The sequence below is a fragment of the Kogia breviceps genome, chromosome 2 (assembly GCF_026419965.1).
Source record: "Kogia breviceps isolate mKogBre1 chromosome 2, mKogBre1 haplotype 1, whole genome shotgun sequence".
Taxonomy (NCBI): Eukaryota; Metazoa; Chordata; class Mammalia; order Artiodactyla; family Physeteridae; genus Kogia; species Kogia breviceps.
Window position 1 is genome coordinate 31634934 of NC_081311.1, and position 17102 is coordinate 31652035.

The 17102-nt window shown below is 36.7% G+C and overlaps 1 protein-coding gene across 1 annotated transcript in view; it reads left to right on the forward strand.

The window, feature by feature from the left end:
* TM9SF3 (transmembrane 9 superfamily member 3) overlaps positions 1-14165 on the forward strand; it is a 77237-nt gene extending 63072 nt beyond the window's left edge. The window contains exon 15 of the mRNA XM_059054510.2: positions 9985-14165. Coding sequence (XP_058910493.1) covers positions 9985-10052 — 68 coding nt within the window. The 3' untranslated portion in view covers positions 10053-14165. The remainder of the gene's footprint in view (positions 1-9984) is intronic.
* Positions 14166-17102: the final 2937 nt, after the last annotated feature.

The following is a 17102-nucleotide window of genomic DNA, read 5'->3' on the forward strand; positions in this document are numbered from 1 at the left end:
ACAAGGTGAAGTAAGTCAGAGAAAGAAAAATATCATATAATATCACACGTGGAATCTAAAAAATGATACAAATGAACTTATTTACAAAACAGAAACAAACTCACAGATTTAGAAAACAAATTTACAGTTACCAAAGGGGAAAGAGATGGAGGGGATGGATAAATTAGGAGGTTGGGATTAACATATACACACTACTAGATATAAAATAATCAACAAGGACCTACTGTATATAGCACAGGAAACTCTACTCAATACTCTGGAATAACTTTTATGGGAAAAGAATCTGCAAAAGAATAGATATATGTATATGTATAACTAAATCACTTTGCTGTACTACTGAAACTAGCACAACATTGTAAATCAACTATACTCCAATATAAAATAAAAATTTTTAAAAAAAGAATCTGTTCTGTTCATATATACCATGTATGTGACCACTGTGTACACACATATACAAATGATACTGACTGTAAAGTAGTAAAACTAATTTCACCAGCTATAAGGGAAGACAGTTCTCTATATTATAGTTACACATTTTATTTATAGCTGCTGTGATAACCTTTCCTTGTGATAATTAGTTAACCAGCTTTGAGGGAAAGATGAATAGGAACTGAAAGCTAAATCTGGATTTGTGTTTTATGGGAACATCCTATGTATCCCTTGGCAATCAAAAATTTCGTTTAGTATTATTGACCATCCTTCCTTCAGAATATTATTCCCCGAACTCATCATTTAATCTGATATCTTTTTTTAAAAATTCTTAAATTTATTTATTTTTTTATACAGCAGGTTCTTATTAGTCATCAATTTTATACACATCAGTGTATACATGTCAATCCCAATTGCCCAGTTCAGCACGCCACCACCCCCCATCCTGCGGCTTTCCCCACTTGGTGTCCATACATTTGTTCTCTACATCTGTGTCTCAACTTTTGCCCTGCAAACCGGTTCATCTGTACCATTTTTCTAGGTTCCACATACGTGCATTAATATACGATATTAGTTTTTCTCTTTCTGACTAACTTCACTCTGTATGACAGTCTCTAGATCCATCCACGTCTCCACAAATGACTCAATTTCATTCCTTTTTATGGCTGAGTAATACTCCATTGTATATGTGTACCACAACCTCTTTATCCGTTCGTCTGTCGATGGGCATTTAGATTGCTTCCATGGCCTGGCTACTGTAAATAGTGCTGCAGTGAACATTGGAGTGCATGTGTCTTTTTTTTTTTTTTTTTTTTTTTTTTTTTTTTTTGCGGTATGCGGGCCTCTCACTGTTGTGGCCTCTCCCGCTGCGGAGCACAGGCTCCGGACGCGCAGGCCCAGCGGCCATGGCTCACGGGCCCAGCTGTTCCGCGGCATGTGGGATCCTCCCGGACCAGGGCACGAACCCGTGTCCCCTGCATCGGCAGGCGGACTCTCAACCACTGCGCCACCAGGGAAGCCCCATGTGTCTTTTTGAATTATGATTTTCTCTGGGTGTATGCCTAGTAGTGGGATTGCTGGATCATATGGTAATTCTATTTTTAGTTTTTTAAGGAACCTCCATACTGTTCTCCATAGTGGCTGTATCAATTTACATTCCCACCAGCAGTGCAAGAGGGTTCCCTTTTCTCCACATCCTCTCCATCATTTGTTTGTAGATTTTCTGATGATGCCCATTGTAACTGGTGTGAGTTGATACCTCATTGTAGTTTTGATTTGCATTTCTCTAATAATTAGTGATGTTGAGCAGCTTTTCATGTGCTTCTTGGCCATCTGTATGTCTTCTTTGGAGAAATGTCTATTTCGGTTTTCTGCTCATGTTTGGATTGGGTTGTTTGTTTCTTTAATATTTAGCTAATTGAGCTGTTTATATATTTTGGAGATTAATCCTTTGTCCGTTGATTTATTTGCAAGTATTTTCCCCCATTCTGAGGGTTCTCTTTTCGTCTTGTTTATGGTTTCCTTTGCTGTGCAATAGTTTTTAAGTTTCTTTAGGTCCCATTTGTTTATTTTTGTTTTTATTTCCAGTTCTCTAGGAGGTGAATCAAAAAAGATTTTGCTCTGATTTATGTCAAAGAGTGTTCTTCCTATGTTTTCCTCTAAGAGTTTTATAGTGTCCGGTCTTACGTTTAGGTCTTGAATCCATTTTGAGTTTATTTTTGTATATGGTGTTAGGGAGTGTTCTAATTTCATTCTTTTATATGTAGCTGTCCAGTTTTCCCAGCACCACTTATTGAAGAGACTGTCTTTTCTCCATTTATATCCTTGCCTCCTTTGTCATAGATTAGTTGACCATAGGTGCATGGGTTTATCTCTGGGCTTTCTATCTTGTTCCATTGATTTATGTTTCTGTTTTTGTGCCAGTACCATATTTTCTTGATTACTGTAGCTTTGTAGTATAGTCTGAAGTCAGGGAGTCTGATTCCTCCAGCTCCGTTTTTTTCCCTCAAGACTGCTTTGGCTGTTCGGGGTCTTTTGTGTCTCCATACAAATTTCAAGATTTTTTGTTCTAGTTCCGTAAAAAATGCCATTGGTAATTTGATAGGGATTGCATTGAATCTGTAAATTGCTTTGGGTAGTATAGTCATTTTCACAATATTGATTCTTCCAATCCAAGAACATGGTAGGTGTATCTCTCCATCTGTTGGTATCATCTTTAATTTCTTTCATCAATGTCTTCTAGTTTTCTGCATACAGGTCTTTTGTCTCCCTAGGTAGGTTTATTCCTAGGTATTTTATTCTTTTTGTTGCATTGGTAAATGGGAGTGTTTCCTTAATTTCTCTTTCAGATTTTTCGTCATTAGTGTATAGGAATGCAAGAGATTTCTGTGCATTAATTTTGTATCCTGCAACTTTACCAAATTCATTGATTAGCTCTAGTAGTTTTCTGGTGGCATTTTTAGGGTTCTCTATGTATAGTATCATGTCATCTGCAAACAGTGACAGTTTTACTTCTTCTTTTCCAATTTGTATTCTTTTTTCTTCTCTGATTGCCGTGGCTAGGACTTCCAAAGCTGTGCTGAATAATAGTGGTGAGAGTGGACATCCTCGTCTTGTTCCTGATCTTAGAGGAAATGCTTTCAGTTTTTCACCATTGAGAATGATGTTTGCTGTGGGTTTGTCGTATATGGCCTTTATTATGTTGAGGTAGGTTCCTTCTCTACCCACTCTCTGGAGAGTTTTTATCATAAATGGGTGTTGAATTTTGTCAAAAGCTTTTTCTGCATCTATTGAGATGATCATATGGTTTTTATTCTTCAGTTTGTTAATATGGTGTATCACAATGATTGATTTGCGTATATTGAAGATTCCTTGCATCCCTGGGATAAATCCCACTTGATCATGGTGTGTGATCCTTTTAATGTGTTGTTGGATTCCGTTTGCTAGTATTTTGTTGAGGATTTTTGCATCTATATTCATCAATGATATTGGTCTGTAATTTTTTTTGTAGTATCTTTGTCTGGTTTTGGTATCAGGGTGATGGTGGCCTCATTAGAATGAGTTTGGGAGTGTTTCTTCCCCTGCAATTTTTTGGAACAGTTCCAGAAGGATGGGTGTTAGCTGTTCTCTAAATGTTTGATAGAATTCACCTGTGAAGCCATCTGGTCCTGGACTTTTGTTTGTTGGAAGATTTTTCATCACAGTTTCAATTTCATTACTTGTGATTGGTCTGTTCATATTTTCTATTTCTCCCGGGTTCAGTCTTGGAAGGTTATACCTTTCTAAGGATTTGTCCATTCCAGGTTGTCCATTTTATTGGCATAGAGTTGCTTGTAGTAGTCTCTTAGGATGCTTTGTATTTCTGCAGTGTCTGTTTTAACTTCTCCTTTTTCATTTCTAAATTTTACTGATTTGAGTCCTCTCCCTCTTTTTCTTGATGAGTCTGGCTAATGGTTTATCAATTTTGTTTATCTTCTCAAAGAACCAGCTTTTAGTTTTATTGATCTTTGCTTTGTTTTCTTTGTTTCTGTTTCATTTATTTTTGCTCTGATCTTTATGATTTCTTTCCTTCTGCTAACTTTGGGTTTTGTTGGTTCCTCTTTCTCTAATTCCTTTAGGGGTAACGTTAGATTGTTTATTTGAGATTTTTCTTGTTTCTTGAGGTAGGCTTGTAGCTATAAACTTCCCTCTTAGAACTGCTTTTGCTGCATCCCATAGGTTTTGGATCATCATGTTTTCATTGTCATTTGTTTCTAGGTATTTTTTGATTTCCTCTTTGATTTCTTCAGTGATCTCTTGGTTATTTAGTACCGTATTGTTTAGCCTCCATGTGTTTGTGTTTTTTACGTTTTTTTCCATATAATTCATTTCTAATCTCATAGCATTGTGGTTAGAAAAGATGCTTGATATGATTTCAATTTTCTTCAATTTACTGAGGCTTGATTTGTGACCCAAGATGTGGTCTATCCTGGAGAGTGTTCCGTGTGCTCTTGAGAAGAAAGTGTAATCTGTTTTTGGATGGACTGTCCTATAACTATCAGTTAAATCTATCTGATCTATTGTGTCATTTAAAACTTCTGTTTCCATATTTATTTTCATTTTGGATGGTCTGTCCACTGGTGTAAGTGAGATGTTAAACTCCCCCAGTATTATTGTGTTACTGTTGATTTCCTCTTTTAGAGCTGTAAGCAGTTGCCATATATATTGAGGTGCTCCTATGTTGGGTGCATATATATTTATAATTGTTATATCTTCTTCTTAGACTGATCCCTTGATCATGATGTAGTGTCCTTCCTTGTCTCTTGTAACATTCTTTATTTTAAAGTCTATTTTATCTGATATGAGTATTGCTACTCCAGCTTTTTTAAAATTTCCTTTTGCATGGAATATTTTTTCCATCCCCTCACTTTCAGTCTGTATGTGTCCCTAGGTCTGAAGTGGGTCTGTTGTAGACAGCATATATATGGGTCTTATTTTTGTATCCATTCAGCAAGCCTGTGTCTTTTGTTTGGAGCATTTAACCCATTCATGTTTAAGGTAATTATCGATATGTATGTTCCTGTGACTATTTTCTTAATTGTTTTGGGTTTGTTTTTGTAGGTCCTTTTCTTCTCTTGTGTTTCCCACTTAGAGAAGTTCCTTTAGCATTTGTTGTAGAGCTGGTTTGGTGGTGCTGAATTCTCTTAACTTTTGCTTGTCTGTATAAAGCTTTTGATTTCTCCAGCGAATCTGAATGAGATCCTGCCGGGTAGGGTAATCTTCCTTGTAGGTTCTTCCCTTTCATCACTTTAAGTATGTCATGCCACACCCTTCTGGCTTGTAGAGTTTCTGCTGAGAAATCAGCTGTTAACCTTATGGGAGTTCCCTTGTATGTTATTTGTTGTTTTTCCCTTGCTGCTTTCAATAACTTTTCTTTGTCTTTAATTTTTGCCAATTTGATTACTGTGTGTCTCGATGTGTTTCTCCTTGGATTTATCCTGTATGGGACTCTCTGTGCTTCCTGAACTTGGGTGGCTATTTCCTTTCCCATGTTAGGGAAGTTTTCGACTGTAATCTCTTCACATATTTTCTCTGGTCCTTCCTCTCTCTCTTCACCTTCTGGGACCCCTATAATGCGAATGTTGTTGCGTTTAATGTTGTCCCAGAGGTCTCTTAGGCTGTCTTCATTTCTTTTTATCCTTTTTTCTTTATTCTGTTCCACAGCAATGAATCCCACCATTCTGTCTTCCAGGTCACTTATCTGTTCTTCTGCCTCAGTTATTCTGCTATTGATTCCTTCTAGTGTAGTTTTCATTTCAGTTATTGTATTGTTCATCTCTGTTTATTCTTTAATTCTTCTAGGTCTTTGTTAAAGCATTTCTTGCATCTTCTTGATCTTTGTCTCCATTCTTTTTCCGAGGTCCTGGATCATCTTCACTATCATTATTCTGAATTCTTTTTCTGGAAGGTTGCCTGTCTCCACTTCATTTAGTTGTTTTTCTTGGGTTTTATCTTGTTCCTTCATGTGGTACATAGCCCTCTGCCTTTTCATCTTGTGTGTCTTTCTGTGAATGTGGTTTTTGTTCCACAGGTTGCCGGATTGTAGTTCTTCTTTCTTCTCCTGTCTGCCCTCTAGTAGATGAGGTTATCTAAGAGGTTTGTGTAAGTTTCCTGTTGGAAGGGACTGGTGGTGGGTAGGGCTGGGTGTTGCTTTGGTGGGCAGAGCTCAGTAAAACTTTAATCTGCTTATCTGTTGATGGGTGGGGCTGGGTTCCCTCCCTGCTGGTTGTTTGGCTTGAGGCAACCCAACCCTGGAACCTACCTGGGCTCTTTGGTGGGGCTAATGACCGACTCTGGGAGGGCTCACGCCAAGGAGCACTTCCCAGAACTTCTACTGCCAGTTTCCTTGTCCCCATGGTGAGCCACAGCCACCCCCCGCATCTGCAGGAGACCCTCCAACACTAGCAGGTAGGTCTGGTTCAGTCTCCTATGGGGTCACTGCTCCTTCCCCTGGGTCCCAATGCGCACAGTACTTTGTGTGTGCCCTCCAAGAGTGGAGTCTCTGTTTCCCCCAGTCCTGTCAAAGTCCTGCAGTCAAATCCCACTAGGCTTCAAAGTCTGACTCTCTAGAAATTCCTCCTCCCGTTGCCGGACCCCCAGGTTGGGAAGCCTGATGTGGGGCTCAGAACCTTCACTCCAGTGGGTAGACTTCTGTGGTATAAGTGTTCTCCAGTCTTTGAATCACCCACCCAGCAGTTATGGGATTTGATTTTAATGTGATTGTGCCCCTCCTACCATCTCACTGTGGCTTCTCCTTTGTCTTTGGATGTGGGGTATCTTTTTTGGTGAGTTCCAGTGTCTTCCTGTCGATGATTATCCAGCAGCTAGTTTTGATTCTGGTGTTCTCACAAGAGGAAGTGAGAGCATGTCCTTCTATTCCGCCATCTTGGTTCCTCCTCTGAGATCTTTCTTGATTATCACCAGCAATCAATGAGTTATGGAGTCATGGGATTATGCAGAAGGTTACTTTTTTCTTGAATCTTTCTATAATATGATTTAAGGAAGACCTGGAGAGGTAATATCTTGACATTTACAAAGAAAATTGAATTAATTTAGCTAAAGTTTTTGAACACATTTCCTGTTGAAATTTCATGTTACTGCCTAACAGTCTTGGCACATTTACAGTTCCCTGCTGTTCTGGCAATGTCCCAACATTTATTCTTTAAAGGGTTTATATGCCTTCAGTGTTAATTTGTGTTTTGGGGGGAGGGGAAGCAGTTCACAGTGGAAGTGATTAAAATGTCATCATAATACAAAAATTATACATACGGATCAGGTTATGTTACTAAAATGCTTTTTCAGTCAGTAATTGAAAGAAAAATATTTGTTGATTTTTTTAATGTAGGAAAAATTATGTTAAGGTGGGAAATAATTAGATATTGTTTTAAACTTTATATTTTGAGCATAGTATTTTAGTTTTAAGGAAATTAAGTTTAAAAGTGTATTATTCCCAAGACATTTACTTTTCTAGAGAGCATATTCAGTATCTTCCTTTTATAAAGCTGTATTTTTATAAGCTTATTCTTGAGATACTCATAAGATTAGGAAAAATGATACTCTAGGTTGACACTGTTTTGCTTTTAAGCATATCTCTGCTCAAAAGGGAACAATGTTTTGTAAGTCTGGAAAACTGGATTTGGTTATTGGACTAGTGTTGTATTATGCCAGTTAAATTTTTGATTCTACTTAAAATTTTATAGATATTTTTATAAGAATTCATGTTTATTTTTATAAAATTGAATGGTATTTTCTCTTACCTTGTAAGGACTTGTATATAATTATTTCAAAATGAATTATCACTATTTTCAAGTGTAGTATAATTATTTCATATTAAAAATAAATGTCTATTCATTGCAAAAATAGGTTTGTTTTGTTTGGGTGGGTTTTTAAAAATATTTTCAATAGTTAATTATGGGGAATTTTCAAATATATACAAAAAGAGGAACAGTAGTATATATGTAGTGACTCCCCATGTACCTAACACATCTAACACATCAGTAATTATCAACTGGTAGCCAATCTTGTCTTATTTATAGTCCCACCTTACCCCACTTTTTTTCTGACATGAATCTTGGACCTCATGTTATTTCAACTGTAAATATTTCAGTGTGTGTGTGTGTGTGTGTGTGTGTGTGTGTGTGTGTATGTATGCGTGTGTATATATATAAAATGTGCACTGTTTATATACTATAATTATTATATAACTAATATGGAAGAATGCAGTTATATAATATAATATATAATATTTCAGTATATATTCAATATATAAGTATAATTTATTAATATGCTCAAATTTCACTTAGTAGTCAGATTTACCCCACACATCCTCATTTCTCTTTTAATACAGTTTGTTTGCATCAAGATCCAGTTTGCTTTCTTTTCCCTTGCAATTATTTAAGAAAGTTGGGTTTTGGTTGGTTTGTTTTAATTCCTGTAGAGTTTTTCACACTCTGGATTTTGCTGATTATATCCCTTAGGTGTTATTTAATGCTTCTCTATGTACTCCCCCCCCATATTTTCTGTAAAGTGGTAGTTAGATCTACAGACTTGATCATACTCAAGAATATTAATACTTGTGCAAGAATACTTAGCAGGTGGTTTGTGAACTTTCATAAGGAGGCATTTAATGCCTGGTTGTCTCTGTGAGGTTAGCAGCCATTGATAATTATTGCCTAGCTCAGATAAGTCGTTAGTGGTTATAATATTCTTGTTCTGTTGTTCCTTTTATATTTATTAGCTGGGATACTTCTCTAAGGAGAAACTTCCTTTTATCAGCCATTTGGTTCCTTTGAGGTACAGTTTACATACGTAAAGGCAGAAGAGACTTATTTTTTCCTTGCATACACCAGTTGGGCAAATAAAAGTTAGATCAAAGGTGGACAATTAGGTGTATATGTGTGTATCGTTAACTCATGGAAGATTTACTTTTAGACTTTGAATAATGGGCTTAGATGGTAAATTCCTAAATCCAGTGGAGAATCTTCTCTATGATATGAATGACCAACTGTCTTGTTTTAAAGATTCCTTAGTACTTGCTGTAAAGAACTATACAGTTAATTCATTCATTCAACAAATATTTATTGAGTATCTTATCATGTGCCAAGTACTTTTTTAGGCCCAGGAGGCAGAAACTTAATTTAACAAAACAGACAAAAACAACCGTGCTTTCTGGTGTTTTGGGTCCCATTTGAAGCTAATTATTCAAAAACTCGTGATCTACTTACCTGTCTCTCTTATGCATGCCCTCAAATGCCTGCCTTTCTACCAATCACATAGCCTCTACAATTTAAACATAAAAAAAGAAGCCTCCTCTCTAGAGCTTCAAATGGCATTGGGTCGTGGTTCTCAGTCCTTCCCTGAGAGAATCCCCAGTCACTTCTTACTGAATTACCCATAAGGTATCATCATATGGTTTGGGGAACATGTTAATATTGTTTTAATGACCTAGAATAATCTATGCTTAAATTTTTAAAAAAACATGTTTTTTTCATTTAACAAATTTTTGTCATTTTGAAATTATTCGTTATAAGAGATTATTTTAATTCATATAGTTCATAACTTCATGTATTAATTGATATTTAATTATAAAAATATTACATCAGGTCAAACTTGGTTATTACAGTAACAGGTGATTTGCAGAACAAATGATACTATTTTTTTTTGGCGGTACGCGGGCCTCTCACTGCTGTGGTCTCTCTCGTTGCGGAGCACAGGCTCTGGACGTGCAGGCTCAGCGGCCATGGCTCACGGGCCCAGCCGCTCCGCGGCATGTGGGATCTTCCCGGACCGGGGCACGAACCCGTGTCCCCTGCGTCAGCAGGCGGACTCGCAACCACTGCGCCACCAGGGAAGCCCAAAATGATACTATTTTAATAAGTTCAGAGAGAATACTAACAAAAGATGTTATCTTGGAAAAAGAAAAACTTTCCAGAGCAGAGAACATTTAGTGTTTGTTTGTAAATGATGGATACTGCTCTGTATGTATTTGTTTCAAAACATCTTATTTTATCTTTACAGGAGCAATTGGTTACATGGGAACAAGTGCCTTTGTCCGAAAAATCTATACTAATGTGAAAATTGACTAAAAACCCAAGAAAACCTGGAACTTCGGATCAATTTCTCTTTCACAGGGGTGGAACTTGCACAGCAAAAAAAGCGCAAGAAGAGATTTGGGCTTTAACACTGGGTACTTTGTGGGTCTCTCTTTCGTGGATGGCTTAAAGTAACATCTATTTCCATTGATCCTAGGTTCTTAACTGACTGCTTTCTCCAACTGTTCACAGCAAATGCTTGGATTTTATGCAGTAGGCATTACTACAGTACATGGCTAATCTTCCCAAAAACTAGCTCATTAAAGATGAAATAGACCAGCTCTCTTCAGTGAAGAGGACAAATAGTTTATTTAAAGCATTTGTTCCAATAAAAGAAATAGAGGGAAACTTGGATGCTAAAATTACATGAATAGAAATCTTCCTGGCACTAGTGTTTCTATGTTATTGAAAAATGATGTTCCAGAAAGATTAATTTTTTCTCTTATTTTTACTGCCATCGTCAACTTATTGTGGGACATTTTTATATATTGAACCTAGGTTCTTTTTTGACCTGCCTTTTTTTTTTTTTCCAATTCAACTGCATCCTTTTTTGTTTTTACAGAGAGAATTTAAAAATATTAAATCCTGCGTGTAATATATCTGCTGTCATCTTAGTTGGACCAACTTCCCATTTATTTATCTTAAAACTATCCAATTACATCTTAATTCCATCCAAAGAAGATACAGTCTGAAGATAGAGGTGTACTCTCTACAATGCAATTTACTGTACAGTTAGAAAGCAAAGTATTAAATGGAGGAGATATTTGTTTTTATTAAACATTTTGTGATTTAGATAAACTACATTTTAACTGAATGTCTAAAGTGATTATCTGCCCCCTCCCCCCAAGTTAGTCTTACATCTTTTTTGGGTTTGAATGAAGGTTTTACATAAGAAATTATTAAAAACAAGGGGGGTGGGTAATAAATGTATATAACATTAAATAATGTAACGTAGGTGTAGATTCCCAAATGCATTTGGATGTACAGATTGACTACGGAGTACTTTTTTCTGATATGATTGGTGTAGAAATGTGTGAATTTGGTTGGCTTTTTACATCTTGCCTACCACTGCATGAAACATTGGGGTTTCTTCAAAATGTGTGTGTTCATACTTCTTTTGGGAGGGGGAATTGTTTTCTTTGTTTTTTTCCTGAGACTCCTACAAGAGCTAAATTTGTAATTTAGAAACATTTAATTTTGTTAATCCTGTCTGGGGCACTTAAGTAACATCTAAAGCATTACTGCTTTAGAATGTTAAAATAAAACTTCCTGACCAAATTGTTTTGTGAAAATACATGTGTTTGCAATTTGAAGATATCTTTTCAAAAGTCAGTTACTGAATGCAAATTTTTTACTATACTATAAACCATGTTTTTCTAATACAGGGGACAATTACTTTAAAATCCCCAAACTTGCTTATATCTAGATTATCCAGTACAGTCACAAAGTGAATGAGGAGCCCTTTGAATGAAATTGTGGCGCAAAATCTGTTCAGGTTGGTGTACCATGTAAAGTGGGGATGGGTAAAAGTGGTTAGCTTACTAGGGGATGAGCAAATAAAGGTTATAGTTTTCTAAGAGAAGTAATTTTAATTTTGAATACATCTTTCTGGAACGATCCATAATGTGAAGTTTTCCTAGAACCATTGAGTTTCTAGTTTAATAGTTTGCTATGCAAATGACCACCTAAAACAATACTGTATATTGGTATTTTTAGAAAGACTCGAAACAGCTGTAATTTAAACCTTAATGTGAAACTCATGCCATTCAGAGTTACGTAAGGTGTTTTCATTACAAAATATGTTTCTATAAATTAAGAGACTCTGCATCCTATAATGTGGCATGTAAGGACCATAAAGGGTGAAAAGTTTGAATTCTTACTACTTAAGTGTGGCTGACATGAACAAACAGAAATTTGATCAAAAGCTGTAGGTAAATCCTCTTCTTCAAAATATTATATTAAGTGTAATCTACTGTTTCCTCCATTTTCTTTTTCTTCTCACACCTGCCTTTAAGATCTTACAAGAAAAGGAACTAAAAGTCAGTACTTAATGGCATATATTATGTAACTTTTAAACTCCGTGTAAAGTACTTATAAGAACATAGAGTCTGATAGATTGTAAATTGGGTGGCAAGCTTCTGTCTTAATAAAATGAAATTTGTTTCTCCTGAATCTTGCAGGTAAGGAGTAGGGTTTTTAAAGAATGAGTGGTTTAGCTGCTTTCAGGTACACCAATTCTTTTACTAAATTGATCTGTATTTAAAGTCCTTTGGAATCTTCACTGAAAAATAATTTTCTAATTTCCAGATACATTAAGAGCTCCATTAAAATGAGTATAAGTCACCTTGAAAAGTCCTTTAAAAAATAGGTTTTGGTTTATGGCTTCCTAGAGGGGCTGGGTGTGTGTGTGTCTCTTGAAGAAAATGTAATCCACAAATAGTTTAGCTCCCTTACTCTCAGTTGTAGAATGGTAAAATATGTTATTTAAGTTAATTAAAGGGTAGGGTTTTTCAACTCCATAAATGCTAGCTGTCTTTCATTTGTTAACATTTGCTCAACTTACCAGCTGATGCTTTGAACACTCTCAAAAACTGGGGATTTGTATCCGTAAGCATGATTCTCCTGAAATTTAGGTACATTAGTAAGTGACATTGTTAATACATATATCCTAGTACAAGAGTAAGATAAGGTGGAAGTGTAATGGCTGGAAGGGTGGTAAAGCATTCTTTAGTATATCATGTTGGGCTCCTAGATTGTGCTGAGTTTGCCCATAAATTGAGCCCCACGCCCTTAGAATTCATTATATTGTGGTGATTTCTGAACCTAGTGAATGGTATGCTTGAGTGTTTTCCATTGCGAGTGGATGGCCCTCTTTCTAAAGGCGGCTGCTGCAAATTCCAGTTCTTCCAAAAGCCACTTTATTCAGGGTTTATCCGCAAATTGTATTCATTTCGATAAAGCTTTTGTTTCCTAAATGTTTATTGATCACCTTATGCCAAATGTCTTGCAAATAGATATTATTTTAAGATTTCCTGAATTTTTACAAATGTAAAAAAGAAAAATATTAATGTATTAATGTCATTTGTTCAGGAAAAGCTATATACCGAAGGGCTTCTGTATATGAATTCTGGGAAAGAAAAGCCTATTTGTAATCTATACACTGCAGTTCCATCTGGGTTTTAAGTTTAGATTTCAGCGTGTCTTAGTGCTTCATTCTGTTGATTTATTGGAACACGTAATAAATAGGAGTAGTGACATATGAGAACACAAGTATTCATTAATGTTTTATATCTTCATAAAAATTGCAGACTTATGAAGCTATATTTTAGCAATCGAGATGTTAAGGAGATCAGAGAAGTGAAAATTTATAAAGATTGTTTGGAAGTGTGTATAGAAATAGACTAGATTTAGAGGTAGGGTAGTTCAGAAAGTTGACATATAGCTGCAGAAATTTTATAAAATTTAAATTCATTATGAGGAATAACTCTTGTTCTCTCCTATGAGCATTTTCTAAAAGCCATCTAATTTGACATTCTCTTTGGAACTGTAGGCAGAATTGTGCGAAGACAAAAGTAAAGTTTTAAGTTTCACTTAAAGTTACAAGTTCTTTTTCACTGTATTAGGAGATGGAAATAAACTGTTGTGAAGAATGTTTACCTTGAAGTACTGGTGAACGAGTCTTGCTAATAATTGATAAAGCAGCATTCTGTGTGTTAACTGTAATTCATCAGTTTAGGTCATTTGAAAGTTATAAACATTACAAGTAAGAGCTTAGGCAGGGAGGAAATAACATGGCGTTCTATTTGAAGGACAACAGAGTATCTTTGGAAAAGCAGTCCCACTTGGGATTTTCAACTGTGTCAGACATGAATCTATAAATCCCCACAGAGTACAGACAATCGGTGACAGAGTTGAAAGGAAACAGTTAATGCTTAATGATTACTTCCATTTTTGTACCCACCCGTGATTTGTGTAGGCCATATTCCAACTGGCTTTTTAGTAATAGAAATCCAGTGCAGTATATAATGTATCACATTTGAAGTTCTAATCTCGTCTGTTAATATAACTGAAGTTGGATTTTTAAAAAGTAATAAAAAGTCAAATGTTCTTCCCTTGGATGCTTTATTTCTTTCCATTTTGAAACAGGTGAACCAAGCATAAGGGATAACCCAGTATTATTGGCATGCATATGAAGAGATTACTAATAGCTTTCCACAATTAAATAAAGCAGGGGTCAGCAAACTTTCTGTAAAGAGCCCGATAGGAAATATTTGAGGCTTGGAGAGTCGTACAGTCTCCGTAACAACTGCTCTACCATTGTAGCACAACAGCCATGGGAGAAAGTACATCAACTAATGAGCATGGCTGTGTTCCAATAAAATAACAAAAACAGCCAGTGGGCCATAGTGGGCTGACCTCTGAAACAAAGGATTTAAAATTTGAGATTTGGTTTTTTCCCCCAGCTTTATATTTTGAAAAAAAAAAAAAAAAGGACAGAAAATGGAAAGAATGGTACAATGAACAAGGTTTGTCTTTTTAAGAAATGATTTTTATTATCATTCCTTTGACTTTCTTTATATACAAACTCTGACTCCTGCATTCAAACCCCACTACCTCTATGCCTGTCATTCTCCTGATTGGTAATGCATTGCATTTGTCTAGTACTTATTACTGTTTCACAACAGTTTCACATATGTTTTCTCACAACTATCCTGTGAAGCTGATAGGGTAGACAGCTACATTTTATAGGTAAGAAACTAGAGCAGCTAAAGAGTTTCTTATTTTTAGCCCAGAAATAATCAAAATTGTGGTCCTATTGTCTTGACTGGTGTAACTGTAAAATGGGGATATCACCTCTCCAGCCTATGGAAGAGATAATATTGGAAATATTGTTATAGAGGTCATATCAGAAATGAGTGTTCTATACCAAATTTTGATGTACTACATCAAAATTAGTTGTTAGTTTCTCCAGGTCTATTTGTACTTTTTTTTCATCTTTGGTTTTAACTAGTTATTTAAATTATTGTCAACCTCCTTGGTTCTTTTCTCCCCTTGATTTTATTACCAGACTCAGTTGACACATATTATACTTGGCAATTCCTCTTAGCCAAATAGTTATATTGGTGCAAATTTGAGTTACCTTTGATCTCTTTAGTGAACACTTTTTTGTCTGATTGGAAAACTAGGAGTATAAAGGAAGCTGCTATACAACCACCTTCTGGATTTCAAAGTGAGAACTTTTATTAAATAGCTAATCTACAGTTTAACATTAGAAAAGGGGGAGGGAATAAGCTTGCATTGGGACACATGGAGTCAACGGTGGTAATGTAGTCTACAAACGTTTTTAGAGTTATTTTCAAAGTGTTGCATGCTTAAAGTGATAGGAGTTTCAAATTTTAAAAATGGAGGACATGGTTGTAGGGAGAACTTGATGTCAGTCATTTAAACTGGCCAATGTTGCAGTTCTTAGTGGCTCAATCTAAGCCACTAAGATTATGGGACTTAACCTTGGAGGTCACTGAAGGGAAGAGAGGGTCTAGAGAGTAAGACGTGGAAGGCGCTTTCCAAGTTGGGGTTGGTCAGACAGGTCCGCTGCAGGCTAGAGACCCAGAAGGGTAGGACAGACATAAATAGGTAAATGTCATAGGTGTGGTAGCTGTAGTAATGGTGGCATGAAGATGCAGGCTGTGTGGCTATGAAGTTGTCCCTGGCAAAGACATGGAGGTGTGAAGCAGCAGGGCCCTGTTAGGATGACTGCAAGGTGTTTAGTGCAACAGGAGTGGAGAGACGGAGGTGGCAAGAGCCAAGGCTGAAATCCATGTGGAAAGATGGCCTGGTGGTGGATGGAGGACCCGATGTGCCACCCTCACGGGCTTGGGTAGAGGTTTCAGAGAGCCACAGAAGGTTTTCAACAGCTGCTAAAAATTGTAACAGGATTAAATATTTTTAAAACTCAAAGTACCTTCTCAGTTAATGTAAACTAAGAAATGAACCAGCAAATGAGAGTGCCCACTTTACCCTGGAGGTTCTGCTCCCTGCCTTGGAGAAGATGGTGTATAGTAATCTGGAAAGGCACAAGGAGGAGAAAGTGGCCTCTGTGGAAAAGGTAAGGAGGATAAAACTTGGTAGGTGTGGAGGCATTTGAGAGCTACTGCAAGAGAGCCGCGTCACTCGGGGCATAGGAGTAGAGCTGGAATGAGTTGAGTGGAGGACAGACATCTGACTAAATGGGGGGGGAAGCTTGTAATGACTTTCAAGTTTCCACAGGACCATGAGCTATGGGGGAGGAAACCCACAAATAACTATGAATGTGATCATGCAACTGAGTTGAGCGGCTTTAGATCACAAAGCCTTTTATTCTAAATCTATCTCTAGTTTTTTCGTGGGATTTAAAATACATTTTAAAAGTTATTTGAATCCCGATTAAAGTTTAAAATACAAAAGTGGTGAGGGAAATCAGAAACCATAGAACTGAGAAAAAAATATTAACCATCCCTTTCAATTGTTCCTATCTAACTTTTCTGTACTATGACTCAAATAGTTTGTTGATTTGTTTGATACCCTTTAAAATAGCATTTAAACAGGGCTTCTGACATAAAACTGCCGTTTGCTCATCCCGGAGCATGACTGTCTTCAAAATATTTGGGCAAAGAGTGTTGGTGAGAAGCCTGGCAGCTACTCATGAGGTAGGGATTAGAGGCAATAAAAGCTCACAACCTCAGTGTTTGCCCAAGAGGTTGCCTGTAATGTCTATTTTCCGGAGGAATTCCCTGCTAATGAGGAGGCCACTTGGCTGTTTGCCTAGTACCATCTGGAGACCTGGAAGTGTCACAGAAGTTTGTTAGGCTTTTGAGCTGTTGACTTTGTGGACTTCTCTACTGACAGGTGGTGACCTTCACTGGGTTGAATGCAGAGACCTGTGGCGTTGGGTTTGACTCCTAGTGTTCAGGCAGAAATGACGTTCAACCCCTTCCCACACCTATTTAATGGCCACTTGGCCTTCCCTGCCATTTGGTGACATCCATTCCACCCACACACCCACCC